Here is a 17,682-nt window from a genome sequence, read left to right as displayed (position 1 = left end):
GGTATCCCACATTGGAGGCAGATTCTTGACCAACTGAACTATCAGGGAAGCCCCAAACTACATGGTAAATACTCAGTAGCCTAGGTCCATTTTCTCCATTTGGCACCTTTTTTAATAAAAACTTTTCATTTTGTGTTGGGGTCTAGCTGATTAACAATGTTGCGACAATTTCAGGTGAAGAACGAAGGGACTCAGCCACACATATCCACGTATCCACTCTCCCTCAAGCCCCTTCCCATCCAGTCTGCCACAGAACATTGAGCAGAGTTCCCAGAGCTGTTGGCATCTTTCTTAATACTTGGCACAGTTTCTGATCTAGTACTGCCTTACCTTGCCTATCATTTTTTCTTTCCGTTTACCTAATTTTCAGCATATGAGCAAATTGCTCTAATTTTTTAAATACATACATCTAGATACACAGGCAAAGTAGCACATGTGAATTTCAGATCCACAGATCGACAGAAACTCAAGGCTTTGACTTTATACCTTTTCATATACGTTTTCTTAAAAAACATTTCATGTACAATCTATAAGTCCAACTTAAAAAGTTAGCCTATGGAATAGATGAAAGAAGGACAAACAGAATCGCAGACAGAATGACAACAGTTCATGCAATTACAGAACGCATACAGTAACCAAACGGTCACATTTTCTATTTTACAACTTGGTAGAAAATCTAAGCTTTTCTCTTATCACTCTAGGCCGCAAGGCTCAATTCCTAACTCAAAAACAGCTGCCTGGGAAAACTACACTTTACCCTCCACAATTCCAGGAAGTCTTTGCCCCAAAGTGATATTCCCTTTACAAGAGGATTTCACGGTAATCCAACCTAAAACCTAACCTCCCCTGGCTTCCCAGCATCAAGTTTCTATTCAGAGCAGAAGTAAGCAGGCGCCAAATCCCAGGGTCAGTATAAACACGGAGCCTTCAGAGAGACACCGCTCTCCCTGCCATCCACGACCCCTTGTGATTACTTTCTTGTATACGTTCTTCAATCTTTTAACACCAACTCTTTCCAAACCTGGCAGTTGTCTACATGGGATCAGAGAGAGTGGACAGCATCCCTAATTCAGCATTAAAAAATGCCACCTTGTCTCTGCAGACAAGCAGACATACCAGTAAAAGGTGAACAGCATGTGCAGTGTTTGGTCCAGGAACACGAAGTTCAGAGTCAGTGGGCTAAAGGCCCGCAGGAGAAAGACGAGGGCGGCACGGGAACACGCCGGACAGTCCCAGGGACAGCCAGCCCTGAGGGGGACACGCCGGCCCTGAGGGGGACATGCATGCCGTGTCTAAGCCTCAACCAAAGGCTGACAAGGGGGCAAGATGCCGTACAGACGTCCTAGCAAGCAGTGATGTGGTCAGCAGGAAAGGCTTTGGTCTGAAAATCGAAGCATCCAATTTTGGTCCCAGCTCTGTCACTGTGCTGTGACATGGGCCAGGGTCCACTGGCCAAGCACAGGGTTGTTGAGACCACCCCTAGCTGACTTTTAACTGCAGTGCCAGGTTGGAATTTATACTGAAAGATGATGAACCCTACATTCCTACTCTGTAAGTCTAGTAACAACAATTTTATGTAATATGTTGATCAATCAACTTTTACATATCACACTCTTAAAAGAGTACCATGTAAGGTTGCCACTTAAAGCAATCATACTAACTAACTACTTGTATAAAATTAAGAATCTTGTGCAACAGTGGTTCTCAAAGTGTGGCCAGAACATCAGCCTGCCTGGAAGTGTGAGCACTGGACACCCTGACTTGCCTGGAAGTCCAGGCCGTCAGCCTGTACGGGCCGCCCCTGCTGTTCCTGCTCCCAGTGGCCCGGGGTGGGTTTTGGGCTTGAGGACAGTTTCAGGTCCTCTCTGGTCATTCTCGTGGTTGGCCAAGAGAAAACCACTGCTGTCAAGTAAGTAACTGTTTACGAAGTTACACACTTTGAGCCATAAAAGAGCTCCTTTGGCTCCAAAACTCTGAGGTTAGTAAAACAAGTTTCAGTGTATGATTTCCTTTCTTTAAGAAGTTCAGATGTGCTTACACGTGTTTATATTTATCCCATCAGGCATTTTTATATTAAAAAAATTTTTTTACAGAGATACAGTCCTATCAAATAATAATGTTCATTTAATCAATGGAAAGATAAAGATTAAAGCATCTGCTCAACCTTACTATTCAACAAGGTCATGCAAATCCTCAAGAATTCCTAGCTTAGAAGATAAACAGACCAGAGAAGGGGGTCTGTCAGACTGTACTTAAGTTTATTCCTCGTGTGATGTTTGGTTTTCACAGGAGCTGATGAGTGGGAATGAGCTGTGTGTCTGGATAGGGGTGTCAGGCTGACTGCTGGTGTCGTCCCCAAGGAGGACAGAGGCCAGCCTTTCTGTTCCTGGGGCTGGGACACAGCACATGCTCAGCACGTAGGTTTTTAACAAGAGAAAGAAAATGTAGAGAGAGGAGTGAATAAACACAACCGAGATACATGAGGGAGTTCTCAAGTATTCATCTAAACCAGGAATGGGCTAACTTTTTCTGCAGTGTCTGATAAAGAGTTTTCACCTTCATGGGCCAAATGCGACCACCCAGCTCTGCAGTGATGGTGCTAAAGCCGCCACCACAAACAACACGTGAGCTGAGAAGGGTGGTGGTGCCTTGAGAATAGGCCGCTGGATGGCCAGGCCCTAAGGGCCAGTCTCCAAGCCGCTGGGATGTAACTGATCTTCACATCACCACAACGTGGGAACAGTGAGGAAGTGTCAGGCCCTTTTTGTGACTCAGCTTTTCCACTTTGCACACAAGTGGCCTTCTGAGAAGACAGGCGCTGGGGACGTCTCACCAGTGTGACCTCTCCCATGGACCACCCGCCCCCATCAACATAGCCCAGGCTTGCCGAGGGGACTCCACCAAGTCATGAAGGAGAAGCGTGGTGTCCGGGAATCTTTATTTAGGAAGGTGACACACTTCTCGACAGAGAGACAGCAAATGTACAACACAAGACAGAGCTCTGCCCCGGGTCCTGGGGCAGCAACAAGACGGGGGTGTTCTGATCCTCAGCCACGTCAACCCCAGGGGCTGGTTCTACCTGGCGGCTTGGCCTTGACTTGACCTTGGACAACAGGCCAAGTCACCCATGTCTGGATAAGACAGAATGTTCAGACCATTCTCACTGTGTAGAGAAATACTTTCTATAATGAGATTACAGAAAAACTCCAGTATCCGCTAAAGAAGGTGGGAAAGAGATAGAAAGAGGAACTATTATGCATCCATCCTCCTCTATAAAACACAAGTATGCGTGCATGTACACAGACACACACAGATACACACACACTTTAAAGAGTCTTATATCTGAAATCTGAGAGTAGGCTGAATGATACACAACCTTCCTTCTTCAGAATGACGTAAAGATCTTTAAGAACGCAAATAATGACCCTTACTCTACTTTCGTATTTCTTTACCACTGATTTAGAGGAAAAGTTAGATTTTATTCAAATAATTGGAACATAAACTCAAAAGATGAGCAATCAATGTTCCCATCCAAAATCACCAGAGGAAAAAAAAAACCTAACCCTCCCCCCCACCACACACACACAAAACCCCGCTAAACAGGTGGAAGATGCTTGGCAAGATTCCTCTTTCAATGTCCAGCCCATTTTTCTAAGACAGTTCCTCATTACTAGCTGAGAATTCACGAACTTAGAACTTTTCAAAAAATCTAATTTTGTTTTCATGTACTTAGACTTTTTCAAAAGATTTAATTTTGTCCTCAAAACTCAGTTTGAAAATAAAAACAAAAGAATAAAGAATTGCATTATCGAAGAAGTAACTTGTATAGATTTTTTTTTCATTCCAAATGTTGACAAGCACAGAACCAACAAGCAATCAGACCCTGAGCTAGTTTACGATGATTTTCCCAGGAAGCATTATGGCAGCCACACAATACAGCTCACCAGCCAGCTGCTGTGCCCACTGCTACCCCTCAGACGGGAAGAAAGAGAGGAGGAAGACGGAACCAGTGTGCTCAGAAGACAGTCACAGTGAGCAGCTCATGTTCCAGCAGGTGGAGAGAACACGGCTGAGAACAGATTTTATAAACTCTCAACTTGCATGCTCTTTGGGGGCTTCATCATCTATACCACCAACCAAGACATAATTCCAGAAAACTTACTGACTCTCTAGTCTAAAGGGAATAGTCAGATGTGTGAGCTGAAACAAGTGAATTTCATTTGTAGGGAGAAGTTCTAGAAATATTGTTTATCTACCTAATTCACAGAAAGAAAGCACTAACAAAGTAATCAGAATTCATAAGGTGGAAGTTACAAAAGTTATAAGCAGTTTAGTCAAAAGCTGAGTGATGAGACTGATTAATTTAAATATATTAGGTTAATTTTCATAAACAAAAAGGCTTTTCTTATCAAAAATCTACCACAACAGTCATACTCACTCCCTACTATTCTTCACATACAAGGAAAAAAACTGAGAGCCAGATAATACAGCTTTAATTTTTTTCCCCACTGATTTTGGTGAAATTTTACACGTTATCATAAGACAATGACATTGCTGCTACACTGGTGAAAATCATTTCCTCTGACTTTCATAGTATGGTTTTCTCAATGCGAGGAAAGAAAAATTTCAAAATGTGAACCTTTAGATTCACTGAGAACCTTCTGAACCACCCTTATGACAGTTTGGATCAAATTTTCTTAATTAAACTTTTTTTTTAAGGAATAACCTTTTCATTTCAAGGGCTCTAATTTTTACATTATGACAAAGTATCAAAGCAACGCTCATAAGTGAGAGGTGAGAGTTGAGCCGCGTGACGTCACCTCGGTGATGGGGACAACTGAAGAGCTTAGAGAAAGCCTGAAGGAACGGACCTGAGCTCTCAAGGGCTCCGTGTGCCAGCTCCACACTGTTTGGGTCCCACCTCCTTCACAGGACTTTTTATACACACTTTGGGGGATCCTTATTTTGGGGGCTCAGCTGGTAAAGAATCCGCCTGCAATACAGGAGATCTGGGTTCGACCCCTGGGTTGGGAAGATACCCTGGAGAAGGGAAAGGCTACCCACTCCAGTATTCTGGCCTGGAGAATTCCATGGACTGTATAGTCCATGGGGTCAAAAAGAGTTGGACACGACTGAGTGACTTTCACTCTCTCAATTTATGATAACCTTTATTTCATTCGCTACTGACATCTCTCTTATGACTAAAGACCTAATAACAACTGAAAGGACTTCTCTGAGATGCATTTCCCTAGCTACCCCCAGAGAATCACAGCTCCATATTAGTATCTATCATGTGGTAGTTAAGTAGCATCCCTGTGGCCTTTTTCAGGCCAAGGGCCTCTGCACCCATCCCTAGGTCAGGGAAAGGAAGGGGCAAGAGCACCGAACACACCACCTCTACCGAATCCCTGGTGACTCTGTCGCCCTGTGAGTGCTGCAAGCCAAGGGTCCCCTACTGCCCGACGATGTGAGATGGAGCTGATGTAATCACGATAGAGAGAACGTGCACAATAAGTCTCATGTGCCTGAATCATCCCGAAACCGTCCTCCCCACCCTGTCCGTGGAAAACCTGTCTTCCGCAGAACCAGCCCCTGGTGCCAAAGAGGCCGGGGACCGCTGCTCTAAGCCCCTTGATGGCAGGGATTATGTGTGATCCATTAAAAAAAATTTTTTTCCTGGTGTTTAGTATATTTTTTGCATTTCTCCTAACTGGTGCTGAACTAAAAACAGTTAATGAGAGACAGAAAAACCATAGGTAGATTAAAAAAATCCATTAGATAAAAAATCCACCTCCAAATCTTAATTTAACAAGTTTCAAATCGTAACAAAACTTTAAATACACATAACAGTGCCCTGCCCCCAGAACAGACAAAAACAACCAAAAAAAAAAAAAAAGCTAATATAAATTTACATAATTAACCCACCTTTCTTCCAACCCCTAGGAGAGGACTGTCTAAACAATAAAATGGCCACAAATCAGGAAACGAAAAGAGAGAGCCTGCTTCCCTGACATTAGGCACCCACCAAACACCGGGACCATACAGAACCTTAATCATCTATTCTTACTCAACGGCGCTCAGTCGCTCACCTCTGCCTATGTGATAGACTGAATCCTCATCAGTCAAGAGCTGCCTGTGATGCAACCCACCTGTCCAGCCGTGATCCCCAGCACCTACAGCATGTTTCTCAAATGTGAATAACACATGCATCCTTTTTGAAAGAGAAAAAAAAGTTCTTCCTTGCCCCCTAAGAACATATCCAATCCTAGTCTGAGAAATATCTGCTCTATTCAAACAGCTGAATGCATACTGTTTGACCACACAGCACCCCCAGGAACTCACCTGGCCTGTGTCTGGCTCTAACTTAATACCTAAGCACAAACACTAGCGAGGAAACCTCCTGGCAGCAGCTGGCCACCAGAGTATACCTGTGAATTTAAAAAGTCTTATCACTGAGTTGAAAATGCAAAGAAACTCCAACCCTGATCTCCTCGGTCCATAGACCCCAAGGATTTGAGACAGCTTGCTTACAGGGTAGGTCCTCACTCGGGCAGGACAGGGCCTTCAGGGTCTGGACTCACCTCCTCACCCCACCCCTCACTCACCTTGAGTGTCAGGTTCTGATTTGAGCTCTGCACTCACTCACATCACGGTCACAGGCTCATTCTGGGCTCTGAACACTTGGCTCATTCTTAACTGCTCTTTAGGACTCACACAAGCGTCGCCTAAGGGAACCTTCTCTCATCTCCCTATTCTAAGGTAAGTTCTACTCTTTTCTGTCTACTTCTATGACTGCGCATACTAGAGCAGCAACCTTCTCCACTAAATTCTGAATTTCCGGAGAACTGGGCCGTGTTCCACTCAGCTTTACATTCCCAAAGCACCCTGGCAGTGCCTGGCCAATAAGAACAAAAAACGTTCACTGAATGGATGACCCCCAGATTCCTAAAGTCCAGCCAAACAAAACTGCATGCTGCTGTATGTGAGTTTCATTTGCTGTATTCTGACAATGTACCTGACCCTTTGGCCCTCAAAACAACCTCTGAAACTGGCTCTCTTCTGCCCCCAGTGCACAGATGAGACTTTTTCGAGGTTAGGTTATCTTGCTGCCCAAGTTCACAGGTTATTCACTTCACATCTTTTTTCCAAGCACATGTGAACACTGAGGTCATCTTTAGAATCCAGGACATCAAGCAGTTTTTCATACACACTGGATATAGTTAACTGTAAAATGAACAACTGACTACATATACCCCTCAATCTGGAAAAAGATTATGGAATTTCGAGGCTCACTGATACACAGAGAGGGACAGATATGGTAAGTTCTAGGGCAGAGGTAAGGCCACAAAGTGAGCCATGAGGTGACTGTCTACTGTACTGATTTACTTTTACACTTTAAAGTATTATGTACAGTGACATCTTTCCTCTACAGCAACTGCAGGTACCTAACAGTGGGATGTGATAATTAGGCATGTTATCCCTTCACATGGTAAACGTATGTGGGGAGCACATCAGAGCATGCCTGATCAGAATTCCATGTGGGTCACTGTGAATTAAGTGCACACTCAGACAGTTCGAGGGAGTTCTAACTGCCTGGTAAATACAAGCAAGAAAAGAGAAGAGATCTAATAGAAGAAGGAAAAGAAAAAAAGAAAAATGGTCTGATTTAACTGTGGAAGATGCTTCAGAAAGCTGATAACCAAAAAATGTTTTATATCCCAAGAATGCACTTCTCCTTGTTGCGCTCCCCAGAAACGTTTACCTAGCTCCCCACAGAAGCGTTTACATAGCTTCCTGTCATACGGACAGTGTGGTAACGTCTACGACTTTCTTACAAGATTCGAGCATCGTAGCAGCTAAGTCCTGGTGCTGTTTCCCATGCTACAATACATCAGAGCACTTCTGCAGACTGAGCTGTTGCAGGTGCCTCTGAAATTCACAGGAGCTACTCTGGGGGCAGGAATAAGGGAGAAGAAAGGTCCCATCAGACGGCCTTTGCAAAAACACTCTGCAGCCGCCATCTCTCAAAGCACAGTGCCCGGTGCCGTCTCTTCCATAAAGTCTTTGCCTCCCTTAGCTGAAGGGACCCCCTTAACCTGGAAACCTTGGGAGCATTTTTTAAACCTCACTATGACCTGTACATCACATAGAAAGTGTCCCCTCTTTTGAGGACAGGCTTTCTGCTTATACTGTTTTTCACTCCCTCAGAGTGATCCTAGAGAGAAAAGCACAATGAATAATGTGCTGAATGAACGGAACATACCGTCCACACAGTAGCAACAATTAACTACCTTGCATAGCATTTCCTGGAAGGGTATTAGAAATGAGTTAAAGGGATCGATAATGACAGAAACAATTTGTCAGGGGAGAATGGTGCTTTCATCTTGGAAGTTAAGACTGTACACAACAAGGATTTTCGAAAAGCATCAGCCTGCACAGCTGAGAGCATGCCTGATCAGAATTCCAGGTGGGTCACTGTGAATTAAGTGCACATTCAGACAATTCGAGGGAGTTCTAACTGCCTGGTAAATACAAGCAAGAAAAGAGAAGAGATCTAATAGAAGAAGGAAAAGAAAAAAAGAAAAATGGGCTGATTTAACTGTGGAAGATGCTTCAGAAAGCTGATAACCAAAAAATGTTTTATATTCCAAGAATGCACTTCTTGTTGCGCTCCCCAGAAACGTTTACCTTGAACGTGAGCATCACCTGGCTCAGAATCTGGCTACTCAACACCTTAACTCAAGAGAGACACAGCGTCCAGTTGTGGCTCAGGCTCTGGAGAGTCAGGCAGTAAAAGATACACGGGACACAGGTGACCAAGCCAGAGCCAGGACCTACGCCTTCTGCACAAATCTGTGCTCTTGAAATCACAACGACACAATGAACACAGAAAGCCTGAAGAAGTTCCTAGTGGAAAAACTGTGTTGCAGCAGAAAACAGGGGAAAGAGTGACCCTCAAGGGGCTGCGAGCAGAAGGATCTTTTCTGATCAGGAGGCATGAAATCAAAGGTTCCAATATTCCAAATCAAACAGGGCTTCTACGCCCAATTTCCAGGTGACTTCCTGTAACTCACGAGACTTAGCTGATGCCTCGGCCCCGGTAGGCAGTGGCAGCCCTCGTGGGTATTGTCCCAGCTGCCTCTGGGAGTCATTACTGCTTTAACTCATTCTAGTATTAAACTCAACTTAGTCAAAGAGATCACATTCATAATCTCGTTCCTGGGATGTAACTGATCTGCTAAGTTGAAAGCAGGAATCCTAGAACAAGCTTTCATTTAACTCATTCCCACATCAGTCAAAAGAAAAAAAATCACTTGAAAATATTTCTAAGTCGCTTTTCTTAGTTAGAAACCTCCTGACAAATTAAATTACAACGTGAGATCAACAGCATACGTTTATTCTCACCCCAAATCTAATAGCACTACTTCAAGATAACAAAATCCCCATTTTTCCAATATGTGTATAGGGAAGTTATGCCAGCTGAAACCAATGGAGTAGGAAACGGTTTAAATGAAGGAATCAAGGTCCAAGCCTAATCAGACAGGAACATCTACTGAGTACTCTACAGCAGACACCTAATCTTCAACATTCCCTCTCCCACAGCTGTGGGGGGAGGACCCAAACCAACCACCTCTGATTATCTCAGTTCTGCAGGAGCCTAGCCGCTCCCCTGCTTACTCCCGATGCGCAGGCCTAATTAATTAATTACACCCCAGAAGGTATCAGAGGCTGAGTCAGGACGGAGACGCAGAGTCCAGCTCCACCACTGACTCATCGGCTAATCCCAGGAAAGTCACACCTCCCCACTATTCTGATGACACGCTGGGAGTAAAAAGTCCCACTATAGAATTAACATCGGCATGAAACAAGAGCCTTCAAACGGGCGACCAGCGTGTGCGTGCGTTCTTTCTTAGACGATCAGACGGCCATCAGGAGAGGAGAGAAAGAACAGGAAGGCTGGGTGGCGAGGGGAGGGGTGTGGAGAGAGCAAAGCACCGACTTGCAATCTTCTGCCAGCAACGTGGGGCGTCTCCCCAAAGACAACACAAGGGTCTAGTCATCGCCCCAACTGCGGCCACAGCGCTGCCTTCCCACGCCACCCACATGTCAGCTTTGGTCTCTGCAACAGATTGCAGAGAGCCGGGAGAAGTCCCAAAGACAAAGAAAGAGAAGGGGAGAGAGAAAAGCTTCCTGGAGGCACCGGCGGGCCGTCTTCCCTCTGTCACGTCCTACAGGCAGGGCCTGGTGAACTTAAGGACACTTGGCAGATACAGAGGCTTGGCACCTGTTGTCCCAAATAAACAGAATGATTGTTTGAAATGCGAAGATCTGGATGCAGGTGCGAAGCAAGCCAAACACAGACCACTTGCCAGCATCTCTAGTACAGAGTATAGGACCGGGAGCAGACGGTCACAAGGGTAGGCTTGGCCAGCAAGCTGACTTCCAGTCAAAATTTCAAATGAGACGCTGGAACTTTTTTTAAAAAAGCTAAAAAAAAAAGTGCTTAACTGGGTAATTAATATAGAGTCCACTTATTTTTACTACTAGATTTGGAGTCTCACACAAGCCTTGTTAAAAAAAAAAAAAAAGAAAACCTTAACTCCCAAGTCCTACACTGTCCCCAAATCTCTATTCCAGGCAAATTCAGTTATGACTAATAATGTCCGGGTAGAGTCAACCCTCTCTGGCTGAGATGACAGACTCAGAAAACCACTTGAGATGGAATTTCCAGGAAGGACCCAGGAGCAGGCGGGTTAAGGTGACAAAGCGTCAGAGAAGAAAGCTTGAGAGACAGCTCATTGCTTTGTGACCACGGCAGGGTGGAGGGAGGGGGAAACTCTGACCTGCCCCACTCCAGAAAGACTGAAAAACAAGTTTAAGTGACAGCACTTTTTCATAGAGGCTGACACAGTGTCTCAAACCCGTTTCACAAGATGCAGGTTTCACTACCAAACTGAGGCTTTCTTCAGCTGCCAAGTGCCTCCCTCGTCCAACCAAAACCATCACGGCCTGGCCCTCACCCGCAGACGTGTGCGGCAATGAACGTGCGCTTTTAGCACCTGCAGGTTCGGGAGGCCCACCAGGAATTGGCGCATTCGGTCTCACCACGGGGCCGACCTCCTGCCCAGACACTAGGGTAACATGTGAAACGCTTCCAGCCCAAGCCCAACAACCCTCGCTCTAAAAAGAGAAACCTCCCTCGTAGTCAGACCCAGGGCAGTCTCTTGAGAGTCAGCTTTCCAACTACAAAGCCAAGAATTCATCCCATATCATCTAATGAAAGGCATTCCCCACACATTTCCAATCCAGAAAAATTTCTCATCACTTTCAGTTCTGATCAAACCACAGCTCAAAGACTGTTCATTCCCTGTAGAGGAGAGTGACTTTCTGGCACCAACATTTTTTATCTTTCACTTTCACGTACTTTCCAACTGCATGGTGTAGAAAGAGGGTCAGCTCAGAAGCCCCCGGGCTCCCTTGAGTTCCTCTAGGGTCTAAGGACAGGACGCTTGGAGAGTCCAGCCCGCATCTGGCTGGACTCCGAAAGTCTCATACCTCCATTTTAAAAGTAACAATGCCTCCTGGCTTCCTCCACTATTTAGGCCAGGGAAGATACACTTTTGTTTGAAATTCCCTGCCTACACTTAATTGCAATCGCAAGTAAGATGTCTGACTCACCTCTCCCGCCTCCCTCCCATTCACACTGGAAATTTAAAGTTGAGAAACAAACCAAACCTGCCCCACGCTTAATGCAACCAGGGTGGCAACACCTTCTTTTACTGGAGCGCTTGCTGGGTGCTTCACCAGGATGGAATCCCTCTAAATGCAAGCAGTAGGCTCACTCCAAACAAACTAAAGACTACTCTCATGATGAATTCCAAATATTATGCTTAGATGAAACAACAAACTGTTATTATACTCATAAACCTGCATCCCACAAGCACACACAGAAAGCCTTAAGTTCGAGTCACCAGCACAGGTCCACCCCTCTGTCATCCTGCGGCAGGAGTGCCATAGCCCTCTGCTGAGACAGGGAACAAAGGGAAAGACCGCCGCACTCCAGCCCAACCCAGGCTCTCGGTGTTCCTGGTGGGCTCTGTGTTCTACTCCAATCCTCTTTACTTTGTAACACGAGCCTCTCGGTGACACAGAACACATTCGGCGCAGAAGGACAACCCGGCAGAACGCCTTGGCTTCTCCTGAGAGCTGGCACGTTAGAATTCAAAGCACACAGCGCTCTCTCCCCTACGAGGGAGAGGATGCTCTGATCTGGTCCTGTCTCTTCTCTGCGGGCCCCAGCCCTGCCCCAAAGGTGAACCAGGCAAGGGAACTGAACCAGGAAGAGATGAATGACGTGTTGAAACGGGCTCTGACCACCCCCTCCCAGAGATGAGATCTTGCCAGGAGGAGAAGAAGGCGCAGCTCCATCCACCGCAAGAGCCCTCCTCCCACCCGACCTCGAGCGCCTCCTCCTGCGGGTCCGATGAAGACATCAAGAAGCACGGCCCACAGGACGGACTCTTATGAGTCTTCGGGTGGTTTTAAGCCACGAAGGCAAAATCCAGGAAAGAAACCAAGACTCCACACCTACTCCTCCTCTGATGGTGCTCACTTTAGCAGGAGCTGAGCACGTGTCTGACAGCAAACTCTTCACTGTTAGTGTTTAGAAGACGAAATTGTGTGATTGGCAGCTGCACCCAACCCACCTGGCAGTAAGAATCTAGAAGTCACCTCTGGAAAAAAACATGTGAGATAGTCCACCTCCCTGGCATTTCATCACATCTTTAAAAGGTATGCTCCATACCCAGGAGCTCAGAGCACGTACAGACGATCAAAGCAACGCTGGGCTCTGCTTGCAGCGGCCCCTGCTTTCCTTCCCACCTCCTACACTGTCCAGTTAACTATAACCAAGTATGTCCTGTCCCACTAGCACAACCCCTTCCTGCAAGCGGGGCTCCGCTGGATGCCAGGCTCCCTCAGAACTGGCTGTCCTGGGTCACTTGATTTCATATGGGGGATTTTTGGTTTATAATTTCCACTCCTCTGGAGCCAGACACCACTCATCCAACAATCAGTATAAACTGTTCCCTTGCAGCAAAAGTGCTCTACTTATCAAGGTAATCTGTATTAGTGAATCCATAATGCCTCTCTATTAATAATTAGGGCTGACTTTTAGATGTCTCCCCCTGGCAGGATCACTTCCTGTCCATTTCAAGGTGGAGATGCCTGCCTCCTTGGGTGATCTCACCTGGATGACAAGCAGCAAATGTCTTCCCACCTGGAGGAATGAGCACCCAATTCCTGGGTACTGGGCAGGCGGCACTGCCCGCTAGGTGCCAACACAGGGAAAGCCCCTCAGCATGGTGCCAGGCCTAAACCTAACGTTCAGACAAGTTAATCCTCTCCCCCTAACTTTTTTTCCCTCTGTTTATTTTAGATCTTCAGGCTTTGAGAGGCCCTTACTCCGTATCACTATCCAAATCTCAATGCTCTTGTAAACTCTTAGATCTGTAGTCCAAGCAAAAAATTAAACCTTGTTCCAGGACGTGAAGGCTATCCAGAACGACTCACTTGACTGGAAACACGGAAACTGGTGCAGAACAGATAACCCAGCCAATAAGTTATCTGTGTCTCCAAAGTTCATTGGTGAAGTTTCATTTCCTTAGAAACACGATGCTATATTTAGGATCTCAGGCCACAAAAGCCCATTTAACCCGAGATACACCTGAACTACACCAGTGTTTTCAGCCAGGACAGAGCACTGGGCCGGGGCACAGCAGGTGGCTGGATATTTGGAGGATGAAGTTACGAATTCTTGCAACTGGGGGCAAGGGGCACAGCTGGCTTTGGAAGAAATCTTTACAGAGCCCAAGTCTGGGTTTATCTTCCTCCCACCTTCCTTTACGTCGCCCCCGACCCCCGCAGCAATCTCCTAATCCTCCAGGGACCAGTGCCCTCCTACCTGATGAATTCTAAACTCCACCCGAGCACCCTGTTTTAAGGTTTTGCAGGGAACCGCTTCTCCCTACCAGAATCACCTCAAGCGTATGATCTCAGTCATAAATCAGGAAGGAAGAAATCTGATGAAGTCATTTCTCAATGAAGTGTGAATGCCAGACGAACTTTAATTTGTCTGGGTACTCCTGACTCTTGAGAAGATGCATGGCTACCCAAACAGACCTAATTTTGTGTGGAGTACAGAAAAACGAACGAACTGGGTCTAGACACGGGAGAGACCAGGGCTGCCACGGGGGCTTGTTTCTAAGACATTTCTGCTTTTCCAAGCAACTTCCTTTTCCCCTGATGCTTTGAAGTCTAATAAACTTTTTTTTTAATGTAAGTTTCATAATTTCTTTGCATTTCCATGGTAACAGCAAGTACATGCTTACGCTGGTAAGCGGAGTGTAGACAGGAACAGGAGAAGATGAGTCTAACTTAGATAGGGCTTTCCCCAAACTAGAACCTAAGCCAAGGTGCTCAAGATTAAACCGGATGAGTCCTAAAAACAATCACCCCTGAAGAACAGTGGAATCTATACAGAAGATGCTCGTGTTGACCCTGGGCTAGAACTCTGCTCTTAACTTCTCCTGGTGTGGCAAAAAGGGTATATGTTAGGTATCTTTTTTTTTTTTTTTAAGTTGGGGGAGAAAGGAATGCCACATGTCTCTAAGAAACCCTATGTTTGTGGGGGAGAATGAACTGGAATTAAGAATCAACAAACGCATCCTAAATCAAGACAAGAAAGTGGGATGATTTCAGAAACTGAAGTTCAAAAAAAGCCACCTGTACAGGATTCTGCGTCTCCATCTGTTCACACTAGTTACCCTGGGGCATCCATTACTTTAAGTGTAAAGACAGAAAACATCAACTTGGCCAGGGGAAGCAAAACATCTACAGACTTCATTCCAACAAACGCTTGAAACTGATGCCTGATACTGCTTCAAAAGGCAGCAGCCTCATTAAGAAATGACACCAGCACCATCCAGGAGCTGGCAACGGCTGAAAAAAATCAAGTCTGCGCGGGGGTCTGGAAGGGGAAATGAAACTGAATTTACCTACATCAATTAGCAACGCTATTAAGACTACTTAGGGACACGCCTCCGACAATATTTCTCTTTAATACAAACATGCTGAAGGCCTTCAGAATGAAACCACCCATTATCCCCGCCCGTCAGCCGGGTTTTCATTACTCCCACCCTGAGGAGTGACCCAGTGAACAAACAAGCCGCCCTGCCCACACGCAGGGCCTTTCCATCACGACCTCCACGCACCCCGACAAGCACCTGCTGAGTCCTGACGACACCCCAACAGAGCTGGCCACTGTGAGGTTTTCATTCTCCAAGGGGAACAGGGAGGCAACTGAGCCGGTGAATCAAGGGACCAACCCGAGATCACAGATAAGTCAGAAAAGCGAGTTCAGGACTCAGGGGTGCTTGATCAGCTCCTCCACAATTTCCCCACAGCCCCTCATGGTGATCAGGACAGACCTGCCTGATTCAAGGACAGAAGCACCCAGGGGTGGGTGGGCAGGGACACAGGGCCCACTCTTCTTATAGGCTGCTTGCACACCAAGCCCTATTTAAGGCATCTCATTTCAGAATAACTGCAACAACTATATAAAGTGGAAAGTTCACTTTTCCTTCTACTAGCTTCTCCGCAGTGTTTGTTCCAAATTCTGGGATAAGCAGCCTACAGACGTTTGCATAGGCTGGAGGTGGTCAGCAGGAAACCCTCGGGGCAACTACAAGAACTTAAGCTTCCTAACAGACTGGGGGACCCCACTGACTATACCCTGCGCTCTTAAGACGCATTTTTGCTTTAGACAATAAGAAAGGAAAGCAATTATAGTACAAACTTAAAACGGTTCTCAAGAATCCAGTCAGAGAATTTTTTACAAGCAATCAGGTGGGAAAAATTAAATTCGACGATATTTAGCACTTAATGTAGTGTCTTACTCCGCAACTGCTAAAATTCTTGTTGAATAAATAGAAGAGAACTTGAGAAACGACAGGAAGGTGAGGATAACTTTGAACGTGGACCTTGATAGAGAAAAGTATTCCTACTACTGCCACAAATATTAAGATCAATCTTATATTAACAACTGCCCCAAATTCATGTGTTTCTACTGTGTTACCTGAGCTTCCAAACTTTAATGAAAAGAAAATAGTGGAACACTGTTCAGTACAGTTGCTCAGTCACGTCCAACACTTTGCAACCCCATGGACTGCAGCACATCAGGCTTCCCTGTCCATCACCACCTCCCAAAGCTCAAACTCACGTCCATCGAGTTTGTGATGCCATCCAACCATCTCATCCTCTGTCGTCCCCTTCTCCTCCTGCCTTCAATCTTTCCCAACGTCAAGGTCTTTTCCAATGAGTACTAATATTTTATACTAAAAGAAGAGAAGGCTGTGGGAAGGGCAGGAATGACTTTAAAATATACTTAGTTTTTCTTAAAAGGTACTAAAACTTCCAAATGACCATCTGAATTGGAGGCAGTTCTTCACTTGTCAAAGCCCAAGAGAGAAGAGCCGTAGTAACCGAGTTGCCTTCACAAGGCATCAACATGAGATGGAACCTGCTGATGACAAGCTGTAGAAACTCCCCCAGCTTCACGGTCCTATTCCGACAACCCTTACAACATGCCTGGAGGGGGGCAGAAATGGATTAACTCCACTTCACAAAGGAGGAAGCAATGCCCACACTCAGGAGTCCAAACTGAGGCCGGATAGTGGCTGCTGGCCCCGCGAGGGCCCTGCTACCCGGGACACAGAGTGTCCACCAAGACTGTATTTTGAGGAGGAAGAAAGAACAGAAAAGGGGAGAGGGACGGTTCTAGAACATCTGGGAAGACACTATGCTTCCAGAAAATGTGCACTAATGAAAAGGCAGGAAGTGAGACCCAGCTGGCTAAGGAACAGGACGCGGGGGCAGGCCAAGGAGGGGCGCTGTTGTTCTCCTGGAGGCCCGTCGTGCTCCGAGCCCCTGGGGACCACGGCTGTGACCTGCCTTCCTAGCCCCGCCTGTTCTCCCTCCTCCGTAGCAAAGGAGTGAAAATGAGAAAAACTGTGCCAAAAAAAAAAACAGCTGTCAAATCACTAAGCCCCTCCCACTCCTCCAAGAGCTGGTCACCTACCTTTGCTTCATCGTTAATGTCCCAAGTGAAAGAAATGGCATTATAAGCGATCTCCTCGATGTTGCTGATGGTATTGAAGCTTTCTTTGTAGTCAGCTGGGTGAGGGATGAGAGAGGGAACTCATGATTTCCAGTTTCCAACGTGAGATTATAGCAATTCACTGTAAGGTTCAGCTTTTCATATAATCATTGCTGGATAATTTAAATTAATATTTTGTTGGGTTGACAGAAGTTCAAAGAAGGTAGAAAAAGAATCACAGAATCTTTTTCACAGAGCCAAGCTTAGATGTATTTAATTTTATCCCGTTATGTCAAAATTAGGACATTTAGGTCTAAAAAGTTTAAATAACTGTCCCAAGGGCACAGAACTAGTCCAGAGAATCAAGACTGGAACTCGATTCTTTTTATACTTCTGAAAGAGAACATGAACACTACCAAAGGCAAAGAAAAGAAGTAACTCAAAGATTAAGAGTTGTTCTGTGATCTAGACAGTGCTTTCACACTCACGACAAGAACAGGGTTTTCACTAAGCTGCTTGACAAAATA

At 45.7% G+C, this 17,682-nt stretch overlaps 1 protein-coding gene across 1 annotated transcript in view; it reads right to left on the bottom strand.

The window, feature by feature from the left end:
• GRHL1 (grainyhead like transcription factor 1) overlaps positions 1 to 17,682 on the bottom strand; it is a 47,747-nt gene that overhangs the window by 17,353 nt on the left and 12,712 nt on the right. The window contains exon 8 of the mRNA XM_068977693.1: positions 17,138 to 17,232. Within this exon, the coding sequence (XP_068833794.1) occupies positions 17,138 to 17,232 (95 nt within the window). The remainder of the gene's footprint in view (positions 1 to 17,137; positions 17,233 to 17,682) is intronic.

This window comes from Capricornis sumatraensis, chromosome 1 (genome assembly GCF_032405125.1).
Source record: "Capricornis sumatraensis isolate serow.1 chromosome 1, serow.2, whole genome shotgun sequence".
Classification (NCBI taxonomy): domain Eukaryota; kingdom Metazoa; phylum Chordata; class Mammalia; order Artiodactyla; family Bovidae; genus Capricornis; species Capricornis sumatraensis.
This window is presented reverse-complemented; position numbering and strand designations above follow the sequence as displayed.